The sequence below is a fragment of the Phaseolus vulgaris genome, chromosome 8 (genome assembly GCF_000499845.2).
Source record: "Phaseolus vulgaris cultivar G19833 chromosome 8, P. vulgaris v2.0, whole genome shotgun sequence".
In the NCBI taxonomy this organism is placed as follows: Eukaryota; Viridiplantae; Streptophyta; class Magnoliopsida; order Fabales; family Fabaceae; genus Phaseolus; species Phaseolus vulgaris.
The window spans coordinates 5,370,214-5,388,800 of record NC_023752.2 but is presented as its reverse complement, the minus strand read 5'-3'; the positions used below and the strand labels follow the sequence as shown (position 1 = coordinate 5,388,800).

The 18,587-nt window shown below is 27.4% G+C and overlaps 2 protein-coding genes across 2 annotated transcripts; both read right to left on the bottom strand.

Moving 5' to 3' along the window:
- Window positions 1-1,393: 1,393 nt before the first annotated feature.
- LOC137825585 (ferric reduction oxidase 2-like) lies at window positions 1,394-6,077 on the bottom strand. Its single transcript, XM_068631286.1, has 8 exons — window positions 5,775-6,077; window positions 5,550-5,652; window positions 5,232-5,426; window positions 4,767-5,001; window positions 3,410-3,728; window positions 2,729-2,975; window positions 1,927-2,627; window positions 1,394-1,650 (listed from the first exon to the last, which is right to left on the bottom strand). Exons 1-8 carry the CDS (start codon window positions 5,965-5,967, stop codon window positions 1,511-1,513), a joined length of 2,133 nt encoding a protein of 710 aa, XP_068487387.1. The 5' UTR covers window positions 5,968-6,077; the 3' UTR covers window positions 1,394-1,510.
- Window positions 6,078-15,812: 9,735 nt separating this feature from the next.
- LOC137823667 (probable receptor-like protein kinase At5g24010) lies at window positions 15,813-17,607 on the bottom strand. Its single transcript, XM_068628890.1, has one exon. It carries the CDS (start codon window positions 17,428-17,430, stop codon window positions 16,051-16,053), a length of 1,380 nt encoding a protein of 459 aa, XP_068484991.1. The 5' UTR covers window positions 17,431-17,607; the 3' UTR covers window positions 15,813-16,050.
- Between the last annotated feature and the right edge of the window lie 980 nt (window positions 17,608-18,587).

Here is an 18,587-nt window from a genome sequence, read left to right as displayed (position 1 = left end):
TTTGTTCTGGAAACATATTCTGAAAAAAGGATCCAGAATGTACTTATATATTTAACCATTTTAAGGGCATTTTCGTCTTTTTCTCCTGGAATTGGGTATCTTATTAATTGAAGACTCCATTGTATTTAGTCAAATTGAAGACTTTCCATAAATATAATCATGGCACCACTGTATTAAACATCACCACACTAGTTTTTATTTTATTTTAATGTATAACTATGTATTAATAACAACATGCATAAAAGCATAAATCATTTTTTATTAAATTAAATAATGAGCTTGGTTAAACCCGACTCTTATATATCTCTATTTTTTTTATGCTCAATTAACTAATAAAAACTCACCTACTACTTATTGAATATAAAACTATTCTATAATGTTATGTAGTGATTATTTTCTTGAAAAAAAATACATGTTGTGTAGGGGTGATAGAGTAAATGAGACCCACCAGTCCACTGCTTAATTTGGTGGGTGAATAGATATTTTCAATTATTCTTCCCTTAAAATTTAAATGAAAAAAATAGTTTAAAAAATAAAAATATTTGTATTATATTTGAATGATGTAAATATATAATAGATTTTATATTTAAATAATTAACACTCACAAATTTAAGTTCTAATTATTAATTATAATGAAATAATTTAATATGTAAAAGTAATAATTTAATCTATTCATTATAGACATTTATTAATCAATTAAAAATTTAAATGATGAAAAGTGATATTATATTAAATAAAAAACAACTTTTTTTAAAAAAGTTAGCACAGAATTTTAGTCTGTTTACCTCGTTTTGGCAAAATAAACCGAACTGTCTTACAACCTTTATTGCTACGTAATTTACTTTATAACAAAATTTAAGACAAAAAGTTATTTGTTTATGAACAAAGAAAAAAAAATACATATATATAGTAATCACAAGATTATAAAATAGAAATTAATTTTATAACTAAAAAATAATTAGTTAGTAAGTGATTAAATTAAAGATCATTTAAAAAATTTTAATTTTTAAATTAGTTTTTATTATTGTTAAATGATTTCTAAATTAGTATCTAATTGACTACCACTTTAGAAACATAATAAAAATTGATTTAAATTTTTTTTTAGTTTTTAAAATAATATCTAATTTAGTTATTATATCAATTAATTATTTTTTGTTATTAAAATTAATTTTTTTTTCATGATTTTCTAGTGAAGATAATATATAAATTGAGGAAGAAAAAAAATTATTTATGAAAATTGAAATGTTATTTGCTTGGAGTCAACATGTTGGTGAGCAGCAGTAGGAGATGGTCCTTCACCAAACCTTTTCATTCTCTTTTTATCCATTAATTACATTTTTAACTGAGAATTTATTTGCTTTTCTTTATAATAAATTTCTTAGAAGCAATGATTAGGACCTAACTATTTGTATAATTAAACCAACAAAAAGGCAAAATTGTTGGCTGAGACCAGTGCTTCTACCAGTAACTAGATGCACATTTTACAAGTTCTAGAGAAGTCCCACTAAAATTACCAGTTAAAGCTATAAGACTCAAAGTGCAGATTTTGAGCTAAACCAGATGAGCAAATGGCTGCAACCTCCTGCCTCATCTTCTTGGGTCCCGAAACAAAAACTCCCACTCTTCTCCCTTCAACTTCCATTAGCATTTCTGGAAAATGAGAACAAGAATAAAACATTCAAACTTCATGTTATTCATCATTCGCTCAGATTTGCCTTTAGTTCTTGCATTTTAAAAATGATAGTTAAGTATGGTCTTTTTGTTTATGAAATGTGGTCAATTTTGTTCTTAATCAATCCAGTATGTTTTAGAAAAAGGAAGATCAAATCCACTGTTTTTAAAATGTGTGAATGAAAACAATTTCTGACTAATTTTTTAGAGTTCTAAAACGCATTTTTTACCCTTGAAGTGGGGTAAATGACTTACTTCTCAGATCAGGTCTTACACCAAAATGCACTTTTGTAGCTTGAACAAGGGATTGGTGTGGTTGGCTTTCCAGTTCTTTATCCCCTCCATTCAACTCTGGGGGTTCTGTTGATGATGACCCTTCTAACTTCTGCATCTGCTTTGCTTCTTTATCGTTGTGTTTCTTGTTCCAAAGAACAGTCACACTAGCAGCCATTGTTATGGACACACATACTGCTAACACGCTGAGGAATGACCCCAAAGCTTGTGAAAACATTTTATTAGAATTATGGTCTACAGGGAAAATGATGTATCGTGTAATGATCCCAATTAGGATGAGGAAAATAATGAAGGAGGATGAGATTATAGCACAAAGCCAAAGCCAACTGTTAGGACCTAAAATAGCAGATATGGGTGCATCTGTTGCCTTGGGCTTGAACCTTATATGTTCAAGGTGAATTTGACTTTCCAATATATGCTCCTCCTTTCTTGTGATGTAGACCTCAATTTGTAGTTTCATGTTAGAAATATCAAAGGGGGTGCCAGAATTTGGAAGGATCAGGTCCAGCATTGAGAGATAGGAAGAGTTCTTGAATGCACAAATTAGGATCACTTTTGGGGTTCTACGTCTGAATGCTGTGTTCAAGTACATTAGCTCCCTGATGATGGAGATAAAAGGGGTGATTCCACTCCCTCCACTAACCATCACAAGAGTGTCATACCTAGTTATATGAGGAAATCAAAACATTTTCAGATATGAATTAGCTACAAGTGAGGGATGCAAATTGCATGTAAATTTGCTTTTGGTTCAGTAGATGCAGACCTTAGATAATTGGTTGATGCAGGTCCATATGGACCTTCAACAGAGACACTGAGATGATCAACTGCTGCAGAAGGGGTTGCAAGCATCTGGTAGAGCTTCTGGGACCAAGTTCCTTCACCTTTAATGACAACACTCAGCACTTTTGGCTCCAAATTACTATTAGAAGTAATGGTAAATGGATGCCACTGTAGCTTGGATATGCTTGGTATATTTATGAACATGATACTTGTGGGACTATAACTCAAACCTGCTAAAATCCAAAACACATGTCACATCTGAAAAAAAATCAAATCATGAATAATAAAGCACTCTCAAGAGCTATATGCAGAAGACTTTTAGTCTTATTCTGTGGTTTCATCTGATTAAAATTTTTATTTTGTTTTGATATCTTGCCAATGTTTCTGTTAATGTCAATTCTGATTCATACAATACAATGACACTTAATTAACATCAACTTGGTTTATAAGAAACTTTTTACATAATCACACAAATTAATAAAAATAATTAATTCAGTTGGATTTTTAAAATAATATTATCAATGTATACACGTTGTTTTTTCAACTTATTAATGACAAATACACATTCATAATATACAATAAAATAAATAAATAAAACTACAAAATGTAAAAATATCATCAAATATTTGCTCTAGAGTTTATAGTAGTGTTGTATTAATTATACCATGGGTCTTGGAGAAGTTGAGTTGTAGAGTTTGACAAGGCAAAAGACGAGCAGAAATCAAACGAACTTGGTGTCTTGATTGCAGAAACCTTAGGTAGCGATCAACTAAGAAGAGGTAGAAAGCAGGGAGCATAGTGCATGCATAGGCGAAGCCAACGTGAAAGATGAAGAAGAGAATGTAGAGGTAGTGAGTGTAGAAGAAGAGCTCAAAAGCTTTACGCCTAATACGAGGGATGGTTGCAATCCACATCAACAAACCAGCAACCAGAGCTACCTCTCCACCTACATTTGATATCCCTGTTCTTTTCCATTCCAACATCTGCTTCATACCTCCAACATAAAATACAATCATATTCCCAAACAAACAACATCAAATATATGTCAAACTATGATTTAGTTTCCATATTGCTACTGTCATTTTTTTACAGTCAACTAAAGTCATGGTTTCTAAGATTAAGAAGTGTACTTTAAGCCTAATTTAACCTTATAATACTTATGAATGGTGTGATAGTAGCCTAATAGCAAGTGATGCGATAGGTCTAACAAAAATATTTGTTAAGACAAACTTTAATATCATATTAAGAAGTGAACTTTAAGTCTAACCGAACATTATAAAATTATGGTTTCTAAGATTAAGAAGTCTACGTTAAGTCTAATTCAACCTTATAATACTTATGGATGATACGATAGTGGTTTAATACAGGTGACACGATAGGTTTAACAAAAACACTCGTCAAGGTAGATTTTAATATCATATTAAGAAGTGGACTTTAAGCTGAATATTATAAAACGAGTTTATAAGGAATGAGTTTATAAGGTGAGCTTTAGATTGAGTTGTATGTAGTTGATGTGTGTGACCTCTTTTTTACAAAATTTAATTAATGTATTATTAATTAAATAAGAGTTTTACATTGTTATTACCTGAGCTATTTTCTCTTAACAGCTATTGTGGTTTGATTTATAGGAAGAAAGTGTGAACATCAACATTTATATTCCTTGAGTGTTGTTGAGTGAGAGTGAGTCCTCGTTTCAATGTTATTTTCAGTGTATTCCCTATTCCCTCTTTATCTTCTTCACGTTCCCTAGAAAATAAATTGTTGTCTCGGTTTATTGCATTGATGCACTACTTTTTAGATTTTTCACATGAATACATTAAATTTTCTGGTGATAGTAATAATTTATTATTGCAGCAACTTCCACAGTTTTACTGCTATTATTCAGTGAAGAGAGCATTAAATATATTTCGCATTTTAAAATTTATAAATATTTTTATTTAACATTTACTTTGTGAAATGCTGACATTTCGAAAGGCACCAAAAGAAAGAGAATATATAGTAGTAAGGATATGAAGATGAACCTTTGAAAGTTGATGAGTAACTGCCCAATAGACGATGAAAATAATACCATGAGCAGTGAAAAGGGTCATGGCAATGTGTCCTAGCCAAATATGGTATTTGATGCAGCTCTCTGGTGTGAGTCCAAGCAGTGGTAGCACTGATGAACTACGAACAACTGGGAAAAACAAGAAGGCCAAACATATGTTCCCAACCAAACCCAACTTCACACCTGCACTAGCTAGTCTCTTCTGCCAGCTGCAAAAAATTAATATAAAATCCTCCACCATCACCACCACCAAGCCTTTTTCATGAATATTAAGAACAAGATAGTTTAGTACTGGTATACTAATCAATTTCTAATTGAATTTTTTAATAATGTGTATAAGAAGTGGTTATAACAATTTGTTAATGACAGTTTAAAGGACATGTTTTGCAACCAAGTACCGAGTTGTTGAAATCTAAGTGGTTGATAAGAATGTTCTTACACTTCTACACCGTGTTCTGCTGCTGATTTGTGGGTGATTTTGGCAAAGCCATTGTGCAGATAGATTGATAAGGACCAAACGAGGAGAAGAATGAACATAGAGAAGAAGGCCAGTTCTGTGCCAGAAACTATGCCAAGAGGGCCTCTCACAAACACCAAACGCTTCCATATGGATACCTCGTCTTTCTTTCCATAACTGATGAACCAAATTAACAAAGCCAATTATTCAGAACTAGTTTTTAACAAAATAAAACACTTGGGAGAACAAATATGATAAGAAGATCGAAATGGGGGTTTCAAGAATAAGAAAATATTGGACCTTTCCGCGTTGGAACCGTTTCCTTTTTTGGCTATGTGGATGTAGACACATCCCAAAGCAGCTATCAACAGGATTGGAGAAGTGTAAACCAGAAGCCTTGCACCTGCAAAAGAAGGTCATAAATTGGAATTTGGATATCTAATACAAAAAACTAAATGCATGTAAACATGAAGTGAATTTGCTCATATATATATATATATATATATAGTTGAATCAGAAAGAGACCTTGTTTACCAAAACCAGAATTAGTCTTTGCTTGAAGGCGATGCTTCCATTTTTGCTGGTAAGTGTTTGTGGGAGTCATTATCCATACGAAAATCCAACCCACAAACACAACCAGCACCAACCACCTTATTGCAGATTGAGCCCTGCCATATTTTTCTTGAGAAAGTAACTTTTTCTGCACTTCTACATCCATGGTTTCTCTTTCAGTTGTCTTCTTCTGCCTTATACTCAGAAAACTCAAGAGAAAACCATATAAATCTCTCTCTATATATATAAATGTATGTATATATATATATATATATATGTATGTATATATCTGAGTTGCACTTACTTACGTCTGGTGGTGAAAACTAAAGCCATTGATATTGAGGATTATTGGATGCTGAGTCAAAGTAGGAAATGATCAAAGATAATTTGGGATCACTTGGAACTGAAAATTTTGCGGTTAATAACTAAAAAGAACACACCTCATAGGCTTGTGTCTGAAACAAGTTCATGTTGCTCTGCGCGTGTTTCAAGTGGGTAAGCGTGTGTGAAATTTTGGTGTGCACAAGAAAGAACAGAAGCAATTTGAAAGAACTGTTTTACATTGTATGAAAAAAAACTGTTAACTTTTTATACTATTTTAAAAGTTCTATTTCAAATAATTTGCAATTAAATAATAAATCTACAGTAATTGGCATGCTCTTCACATTCTCTTTGGAATTGTAAAGGAAAATATTTAGTGAAAGGTTGAAAGAAAACAAGACAGTGATCCTATATAGCACCTGTTTGTTTATGGAAAAAAAATGGATGTAATGTTTTTGTTGTGTTGTTGTAGTTGAGTGTTTATTGTTAGTTAGGTTTTGATGCAGTTATGTGAGTGGTTGATGGAGTAACTTCATTTGTTTTTTCATTATTATTAGAGTGTTTTATATGATTGGAAAATTGGTTTTAAAGGAGACTTGTACAGTGAGTTTTAAGGTTAGAACACTAGATTTTGGAAAGTTTTTAGAATATGGATTGTTTCATAATTGTTCTATATTTGTTTGTTTATAATTTGGCTTAAGATGGGATGTTTTTAGAGTATTAAGAGCAGTGAAAAGCATGTTTGATAAAATATTAGGAATTAATAAAATATTATAGCATCTGAGATAATGAAGCATTTAAATGGAAGAAATGCAGAAAATGTATTTGGAAACGGTGGAATGAATGGAACATTAAATGTGTTCGCAGCGTTTTCTTGATCTCCACACTACTTTAACCATTATTCAACACCAAACTTCGCCTCTGTATCCGCATTTTTTATGTATTCATTTATATTGTATTTATATTTAATATTAAAATTAAAATAAGAAAAATGTTACTTTTCAGACATTTATATTAACAATATAAATTTATAATACATTATGAATAAAAAATGACATTATTATCATCATTATATGTAAAATCATTATATCTTGATATCAATTGGCTTAACCAATGCGAATGATTGATCATCCTTATAATTGATCATCCTTATTCAGTAAGGTGTGTTACTTAGTGCTGCCTCGTTATTGTTTAATCTTTCAAATGTCAAGTTAAATGAAGGAATAAATAAAACTATATAAAAAAAAATTAAAAATAATAGTTATGAAAAGTTAAATGTTTATATAACATTTTTGTTACCTGCATTATTGATTGATCGAGCCAAATGTCGAATTGATTTCAATCTTCTTTCTCTATAACTTCTGCTTCGTGTAGATAGTTCATTTGTCATTTGTTCCATGATCATTCTTCGTTTTATGTTTGCAATATTTAGCTTCAAGTTTGGTTTTGTCGTTCTACTCTTCATCTGTATTTATATTTTCGATTTTGTTGTGTAATGTATTAAAATGTAGAAAACTAATAAACATTAGAAAAATTATTTAAAAACTTCTAAAATATAAATCAAAACTAAAAACAAAACAAATTATAAAAACACGGTTGCAAACCAAGAATCACTAATGCAATGCAAACATACATACAGCAGCAAGAAAAAAAGATTAGTATGTGACAGAAAATAGATAGCTAAATTAAAAATATATTCAGAAAATATTTTACAAAATGTGAAAATAAATATATAAAATATGATAATATTTAAAAAACACTTTGATCTATATATTAAATATTGTTTATATAAATGAAAAAATATAATTAAAAAATATCTTCATATAATAATTCGCAAAATGTAAAAATAAATATATTAAATATAGATAATATTTTAAAAAAACATTTTCATCAATATATTATTTAAAAAAGTAGCGTAAAAAAAATATATATTTAGAAAATATTTTTCAAAATGTGAAAATAAATGTATGAAAAGCACTTATATTTTTCATTTGGTTATGTAATGTATTAAAATGTAAAAAAATAATAATAAACATTAGAATAATTATTTAAAAAATTCTAAAATATAAATCAATACTAAAAGCAAAACAAATTATAAAAACACTGTTGCAAACCAAGAATCACTAATGCAATGCAAACATACATACAATAAGAAAAAAAGATTAGTATGTGACAGAAAATAGATAGCTAAATTAAAAATATTTTCAGAAAATATTTTACAAAATGTGAAAATAAATATATAAAATATGATAATATTTAAAAAACACTTTGATCTATATATTAAATATTGTTTATATAAATGAAAAAATATAATTAAAAAATATCTACATATAATAATTCGCAAAATGTAAAAATAAATATATTAAATACAGATAATATTTTTAAAAACATTTTCATCAATATATTATTTAAAAAAGTAGCGTAAAAAAAATATCTTTAGAAAATATTTTTCAAAATGTGAAAATAAATGTATAAAAAGAACTTATATTTTCCATTTGGTTATGTAATGTATTAAAATGTAAAAAAATAATAATAAACATTAGAATAATGATTTAAAAAATTTTAAAATATAAATCAATACTAAAAGCAAAACAAATTATAAAAACATTGTTGGAAACCAAAAATCACTAATGCAATGCAAGAAAAAAAATTACTATGACAGAAAATAGATAGCTAAATTAAAAATATTTTCAGAAAATATTTTACAAAATGTGAAAATAAATATATAAAATATGATAATATTTAAAAAACACTTTGATCTATATATTAAATATTGTTTATATAAATGAAAAAATATAATTAAAAAATATCTTCATATAATAATTCGCAAAATGTAAAAATAAATATATAAAATATGAAATTATTTAAAAAAAACATTTTAAATTTTAAATTTTAAATTTTAAATTACCTATATAGGAAATCTCCTCTTAACTACCATTTAAAACTACCATTTAAAATTTAAAATTTTGATTTTTGAATTTTGAATATTTAATTTTTAATTGTTTTAAAAACTAAATTTTGAATTTTAAATATTATATTTTAAATTTTAAATTTTAAATTACTGGGATCTCCTCTTAACTACCATTTAAAATTTAAAATTTAAAATTTTGAATTTTAATTTTAATGTTTTAATATTTAAGTTTTAATATTTAATTTCGTATACGTTTTATGTACTAATAAATTTTAAATTTTAAATATTAAATTATCTATATATAGGGATCTACTTTTAACTACCATTTTAAATTTAAAATAGTGAATTTTGAATTTTGAATTTTAAATATTAAATTTTACATTGATCTCCTCTTAACTACCATTTTAAATTTAAAATAGTGAATTTTGAATTTTGAATTTTAAATTACTTATATATAGGGGATTTCCTCTTAACTACCATTTTAAATTTAAAATTTAAAATTTTGAATTTTGAATATTTAATTTTTAATTTTTTTAAAAACTAAACCCCTAAGAAAACCATAATCCCTGCAACTCACCCATCACTGCAATGCCTCTTAATCACTATCCTTTGGATGGAAATTTCCTATATGTTTTCTCATATAGTAACACTTTCATTGGTTCAGTTTTTTCTGATACTTAATTTCTCTTTCAATTTTTTAATTGTTCTATTTATTTGTGTGAGCACAATAATTATAATATTGTCATCATATAATGCTAAAGACATTCATAAATGAATAATCAATAAAAGTAAAATCAGAATATATACTTTATAGTTGAAAAACAACACTTATAGATTGATTTCGTGGTTCTGGAACGGAAGTGGTTATGGAACTTGCGACTTCTGGTAATTTGAATTTGAAAACAGAAAGTTTGATGGGATAAAAGTGAAGATGATCGAGAGAAAAAAATGATAGAAAGTTTGATGGGATAAAAGTGAAGATGAACCGGAGAAAAAGATGATAAAAAGTTTAATGAGAAAGAGAAAAAGATGATAGAAAGTTTAATGAAAATGAGAAAAAGATGATAGAAAGTTTAATGAAAAGGAGAAAAAGATGATAGAAAGTTTAATGAAAAGGAAAAAAAGATGATAGAAAGTTTGATGGGATAAAAGTGGAAGATGAACTGGAAAAAAAGATGCAATTGTAGAATGTTTAAACTCTTTGAGATATAAAATTTAAACTCTTCACAAAATGACAAATAAAATAATAAGATATAAAGATAGAGATAAAATTAAAATAAAATAAGATGGTAGTTAAGAGGGGAATCCCCTTTTTATATAGGTATAGATAATTAATTTTATTATGCAAAATAATTAACTTTTAATTAAAAAATATAAATTTTAAGTTATTTGTATTTTTTTTAATGTTTTTGTGTTAATCACAAATCAAATTAGGTGACAAAATAATAGAGATCAAATTACGTTTCTAGTTGTTTCTATTAGAATTTATTCTAGATAATATTACAAGAAAAATATTAAATAAAAATTAATTTTAAAGATAAAAATTATTATATTAATTATTATTTAAAAAAATTTAAAAAATTAATTTTTATTATTAATAAAAATTTTAAATTAATATTTAATTTATTAATAAAATTTTGGTTATTAAATAAATTTTATTAATAAAATTTTAAGTATCTAATTTATAAATTTTATTAATGATAAAATTATTTTAAATATTAATAATTGTTTTAGTATTAATAGTTAAAATCTGAATAGTTAATTTGATATTAATTTAAAAACTAGTTTATAAATTTAAATAATAATAAAATTTACTTAAATATCAATAATTTTATTAATATTAATAGTTAATTAAATATAATTTAAAAATTAGTTTATAATTTTATTAATAATAAAAATTATTTTAAATGTTAATAAATTTTTTAATTTTTAAAATAATATATAATTTAATTAATGTAATGATAAATTATATTATCTTTAAAATTAATTTTTATTTAATAATAATAACATTGATATTAACATCCAACAGTTTAACAAATACCACAACATTTATAACATTAGAAAATCAAACCTTAAAGCTAAAACTCATATTTTATTGTTAAGAAGAGATTTGTACATGTGAAAATAAATCTATGGTAATGATGACACTATAATAGATATTTAAAAATAAAGTATATAGAAGGGTTTATATAATGGAAAGGAAATATTAGTTTAAATTAATTTGAGATAGTACTTTGATTCTTGGTACAAAAGTAATATTCTTTTGATTAAATACAATTCATATTTAAGTTCGTATTTTATTAAAATAATTGTCTTTGTTTATACATGATTCACTTCTAAGTTGTATATTTTGTTTTAAGAGTAGGGATCTGTTTTTCCTTAAGTTGTAAACCAAGAATAACTTTTTATCTTGGGAAATTGTGTTTTTTACTTTTAATTTATTCTTGACTCACAATTTAATACTATATCACTGTTTCAGTATTTATTTTAATGTAAAGATTGAATTTTGTTTAGTTATCTATAATCGATAACGTTGTTTCCCTCAAAAAGATTTTGAAAACTTTGTTTTCGTGTATTTTATCATCACTTAATTAAACTTCTTAAATTAATGAGGTTAGGAGATTACATAAAATCATAATCGATGTAAAAATAAACTATATAATGAGTTAATATTTTGAGTGATGTTATGTCTCTTAAAATTATATAAAAGTCACTCAATTTTATATTATGAGATGTTGGTTAAAAATTAAATTAATGTAATTAATATATATAACAATGATTTTTTCCCATAAAAGTAATTTAGAAATAAGTATGAATCAAGTTGACATCAAAACACAAAATAGATGTTACATGTTATCCATGATTAATTATGGTGGATGTGTTAGGAGTTGTGTAAAGATGTTTTTGAGTGGATTAGGTACTAGTTTTAAATGTTTGTGGTATGTTTATTTATGGTGTTGATTTCTCGAATTTTGAATTAATTGTGTTTCATATAAGGAATTGATGAAATTGACTATGTATATCGTTATATGTATTTTCATGTATTAAACGTTCTTGCACCAGATTATTGATCAATGTTTATTCTATACATTGATTTATTGGACATGTTTTATGATTCAATTTTCATCAAGTCGCCCCTTCATATCTACTTTGTGGGATTTATATAAATTATGAAGAAGGGATTTCTTAGAATAAACTGAGTTGTAACTTCACAATGTTAGATTAGTGTCATCCAACAACAAAACAAATTATCGTGATGCACAACGTCCAGAGTTGTGCATATCTATAGACTTTGATCAATGTTCATCCTTCCAAGTATTGCTATGGATTCAATACAAATTGCAATAAAGTGATCTTTGTTACAAAAATTAAAACAAAAGTTAGTATTAAAGACAAAAGTAAAAAAAAAAATGAGATTTTGTTTTGTTATATATTGTACTTGATCACATTAAATGTGATTTATCTTTACTTTTTACTCAACTAGATCATTGTGATGCACATTTTGAAAGTTTAGTACATTACCTTTGTTGTATGTGTACATCAATGGTAAGTTGGTTGAAGGTTGAAAATGAACACTTTGTATACCTATGATTAATTATAATAGTAACAAACAACTACTCACTGGCTTTGCCCTAATATTTGTGCACCCACAAAATTTTCTTTACAAAACCACTAAATATGCATAATCCCAATTACAATATAAGTTCCTATAAAGATTAGTGAAAAGAATTAAGTGCATAAGGTGTACTTTATTGCCTGTTTTGAAGACATTAACACATCTCCAATTAAACCTAAGATATACACCTTACAATAGACATAGAATTTCTCCGTGAATGGTTCTTCTGATAATGACAACATGTTTCTTTTAGCTATTTCAATTTGATCATAAAATCAACAAGTGAGTCTCTTTTGATAAACACAATAACCAAACATATATCATATTTTTATTTCTAGTCGGACATTGTGGGACCAACAACATGTCCATTAACTCTTAGCCGGAGCTAAAGTGCAACATCTTGAAGTGTTATGTTGCACTCCTTAGTAGGTAGATGATGAGATGTACAAGTCTTAGGTCTCTACCTTTCCACCAAAATGACTACCACATGGTAATCCACCTTTAAAGGGACATAAATGATGTTGGAGACATGTGAAAATGAATATGGTGAAGTCAATTAATTTTGTTTTAAAGAAGGTAAAGTCGTCAACCTAAGTCAACGATGATGGTATTATTACTGATACCCATGTATTAAAAATGATTACTTAAAAATCTTAATTTTATTTAAATATCATGATTGAATTGTGGACATGTAGAATGTCTACTAAAAGAATTATGATGTTTCTAAATTCATCTACCAACAAACTATTCCACAAACCCTAACATCATTTTCATCGAAGCAATAATTTACTTTAGTGGACTTATCCAACGTGTTACCATCATGGAAAATCCAAATGGTTACAATCTTACCTACAAATGTTATAACCCTTGAAAAATGATGTTCCAACATATTTGATTTTTTGTCCAACTATTTGAAAATATCACCAAAGTACTAGATTGTAGAAAATACAAAAAGCAATCGCAGAATTTAACTGAGATTTGAGTTATAAATCAAAATATCATTCACAACTCAAACTACAAGAAAATATTTCATCAAAAAATTCACTAAATAATAATTAATTTAGAGAAAGAAATAATTAGTCATTATATCATTAATTTAGATATTAATTTATAAACTAAAAATTATTATTATTTAAAAAAATTATTATTAATAAAAAAATTTAAACAACACGTGTTTTATATTAGTTCCTATGAAATTGTTTATTTTAATATTTAAATTATGTTTATGTAATGCATTATTTCAAAAATAAAAATATAAAAAAATATTTTTATTAATTATTAAATTATTCTTTTTTTTCACTTGTTTTAGAAAGGGAACTATTATTTGGAAACCGAGTTTCAACTGATTTTCAAGGATGGATAGAACTACTGAAGGCCAAAATTCAGCTCTTTGAAAACTCATTTCTAACTTCGAAGAGTCAACAATTCTCATTTTGTAGATAAATTGGCAGTAGGTTTAATTAGTTTTTTTTTTTAAAAAAGGTATATATTTTAAAAAATAAAACAAAATATTTTAAAAAATATTTTCAATTATAAAAAATCTTCAAAATTTATTAATTGAGTAAAATTTAATTGTCATCTAATAAATAATCTCTCACAAATAAATTAAATATTATAATTTAAATAATCATTTTATATTAATCTTATTAATTTTTTATGAGTTATATTAAATAGATTTATTATTAATTACATTAAATAGATTAATTATTTACTTTATTAAGTATATTAATTATTAAATATATTAAATAGATTGATCATTAATTATATTAAATACATTAACCATTAATTACATTAAATATATTAATTATTAATTACATTAAATAGATTAATTATTAATTCCATTAAAATACATAAATTATTAAGTGTATTAAATAGATTGATAATTAATTAAATTAATTAATTATTAATTGTATTAAATAAAAAATTATTAATTATATTAACTAGATTACTCATTATAAAAAATGAAAATAATTAAAAAATATTTTAGATATTAAAAAATACCTCCATAGTCTTCTAACTTATACTATAAGCAAAAATTGAAACACAAGTGGTGGAAAAAATGTTCCGTGAAGAGTACAAAAGTTTATTCGGGCTCCCATTGGATTAAGGTACATCAATAAAGTCAGAAATTTTAATGTATCTTTACCAAAACTTGTAATTTCAAAATATTTTATAATTCTTAAATATTTAATATTGAAAAATTTAAAATAGACATTTAATATATAAAATATTGATATAAATTGAATAATAAATATTACTGTTATTGTTATTTAATAATTTTGATAAAATTGAACTATACATCCAATAAAATTCATTACTCAACAAATTATGATTAGTTTGATCTAGCCATAAAAAAAATTTAACTCAATATGCTTTAATCCCCTCGAATAAGATTGCTTCCTACATTTATGTGAAATGATAAAATTATCTTTTTAAGTTTTAATTTAAGAGGAGAGTATGAATCAAAATACATTCCAGAATTTCTGTTCTGTGATCCGTTCAGTTTCCACAACACTTCCCAAAATTCCTTTTCCAAAATGCATTTTCAGATTTTATTTTCTGAAATTTCATTTTTAGAATGTACTGTTTTATGGAATTGTTTTTTTTTCAATTCTATTTTACAATTTCATTTTTATTTTGGAATGTATTTTTTATTCTGAAATTGCTTTTCCAGAATTAAGGAACAGTTTTGGAAATTTAAAAGTTGATACAGTTGAAGGTTAAAAAAATGGGGTGTAGGAAGAAATAGCCCAAATCAGATTGAATAGTTGAATGGTCCGATCCAAATAAAATCTCCGATTCCCAGATAGATAGCTATATAGATTTTAATCCACACCATTTTTCTCCAAATTCTCATATATTTCACGCAAACCAAATTTTTCTAAACAACTATTCAAAATTGGAGAAAATGAGCAAAACAAACTCCCCTTTGTACTTCAGCTTCAACTTGCTCATGGAATTAGAAATGTGCTTCATGATTAGTTTAAGCAATAGTAGATCCAAGTATAAACCGAAACAGATCATTTAGGGTATCAGTATATATTCATATAACCACTCACTATGATAGCTACATAAGAATTTAGATAAGTTCAAACACTTAAAACGATGAAAGCTACAGCATTACAGAATAGAGCAAAATGAACAATGATAACAAAACAAGGTCTTGTGGCAAAAGGAATGCCTTCATATTATGATATAAACAAGTAAGGCAACACAGATATAATACAACACTCCCTAAACAGTCTGAATTAGTCAGACTTAGAGTAATTCTTTTCTCAAGAAAGAGTCACCTATTATGGCTACATTTGCCGATAAATTTTACACACAACTTGTTCACTTGGTGACTAAATATTGCCAATCTTCTTCATCTTATCTTTTGATATAACTATATATCACGAATCTTAATTCTTAACACTATCATCCGATGTATTCGAAGACAACCTTGACCACGACACAGATTCCCTTGACTCAAGCAACTTCCTACGAATCACTATGGACAAGCTCAACACAATGCAAACAGCAGCCACCAGAGTAAACAACATACCTGTACTATTCCCTGTCGACCAGCTCTTCATAACAGAATCAGCACAAACCTCTCCATCAAGACTACTGAGAGAATTGTTCAACTTCATGACCTCAACTGCATTCAATATACCATCGATGAGATACGGCATGCTACTCCGTGAGGGACCTACAGCAACACTCAAAGCCCCATCTCCTCCATCAACCACAAAGTCGGCGTAAATCGGTGAAGCCAGCGAGTTCGTAATATAGGAGAGATCCAAATCTTGATAAGCCAAATACCCATTCACATACACATTGAAATAAAGCAAACCAAGCGAAATGCTAGCAATATCACAGAAATGCAATCGAACCAAGTACTTATAGCCTCCAACAACGGGAAACACCCAGGTCATATTAACTCTAGGAACAGAATCATTCTTACTCCTGATCAACCTAGCACTGTTATACACATTATCAGGCCCGACCTCACGACTAGCCCCACCAACACGGTACTTGATCCTACCACCAAAGTAAAGCTTCTCAGACCCAACCCTTGTTTTGAAAAACTCATCATCAGGAATCCAAGTTCTCCACAGGGAATCGTTAAAAGGGGTAACTTTAACACCCCCAACAGAGACCCTGTACACAACCTCTAGAGACTGTTTGTTCAACCCCTCAAATTTCTCTACTTTTGATTGGCTCAAATACCGTGCCGTGTCAGGGACAAGGTCTTTGGGAGCAGAAATCACCTCAATGGCGTTGACAAACGCCAATTTCGAATCTTTATTGGGCACAAACACGACCACGAGGCTATCTGCATCGACCCAAATTAGATACTCCACGATCCTAGGGTTTCCGGAGCCACTGGCCAAGCGGGTGAAGTTGCTCAAAACAACATGGCCGTTGAGCAAGACATGAAATTGGGCTCGACCCAGATCGATATTGGAGGAGTTGAAGGGGTGGAAGTGGAAGCGCACGATGTGGGTGCCTTTGTCGGTGATGGGGAAGGAGTACCTGGCGGGGCTTGTGAAAACCCTAGCTGTGTGGTAGATTGGGGGTAAGTCGGGTAGGGGGTTGTCGTTTCGGAGCGAAACGGCGCGGGGGAAGGGGGAGCGGTGGTCAACAATATCGCCGGTGAAGGAGCGGTAGTCGACGAGGGTGGAGGGGACGGCGGAACCGCAGTTGATGAGGTAGTTGTCGGGGGGAGAGAAGAAGTGGGAGAGGGTGGAGAAAGGGAGAAGAAGGAGGAAGAGGAGAGAGAAGAGGGTGGAAGGCATGGTTGTGATGTAGGAGAGGGAATGAGATGATGAAATCTGGTGGGAAGAAGAAGAAGAAGAAGAAGACTGAGTCGGAGAGAAGAGAACGTTGGAGGGACCCACACGCTCTCACAACCTGGTAACTCACTGTCTTGACTTCTTGACTTTTCTTCATCATGCATTTTTTTTTTTTTTTCTGGATTAGATTTTGGTTGGAACGTGTTTTTCTTTTTTATAATATTAATGATGTGATGGTAACTTAGATTTTTGTTTAGGGTTTAGGGTTTAGATTTTTGTTTCCTCACTTCAATTCTTCTTAAATTTCTATATTTACGAATAGTTTTGTGTTATGAACTATCCACTAATGACCCAATAGTTATTACAAAGTTTTTCGATTATTTAAAAAGTGTATATAATTTTTTAGTTAATTTCTAAAATTATTAAAATTAAAAGTTAGTATCATGAAATAAAATTTGTCTTTCGGTCGTTGAGTAGAGGGTTATTATTATACCAAAGATAACGTGTTTATATGTTATTTTAAACAACATTTTTAATTCTATTTATTCATTATAAAAAAATTTCAGTAAAATTTTATGTAATTATTATATTTATTTAAGAAACAACTCACTTGTATGTATATAAGTGATACACTAAGTCAAACATAACATAATGGTTTTTTAATTGAATTGTACAAGATATTAATGCGAGAAAGTAAATAGTTATGGTGAAAAATGTGACTTTGATGATGGAAATGGAGATTTTTAATGTTTTTTTTTTAAAAAAAAATGGCCATCATTCTTCTTCATGCATCGTTACATTACTAATTCTATTTATAGTTGTTTGATAAAGAATAGTCATACATGACTTATTACTAATTTTATTACTAATTTTATTTATAATAACTAAACAACCCTTTTTTCTATATGTTTTTTTACAAATAGTATAATTTTATTTAATGTTTTTTTTAAATGGACAAAAAATTATTTTAAAATTAGATAAATCGTATTTGTTATTGTAGAATATTATTTTTTTATATTAAATTGAATTCATATTTAAACGTACAATTTTAACTATATTAAATTTTGTTAAAATCGTATTTTATATTTCAGAAAATATCAAATAAAATTATACTATTTGAAAAAAAAATCCATTTTTTAATATTGAAAATATCAAGAATG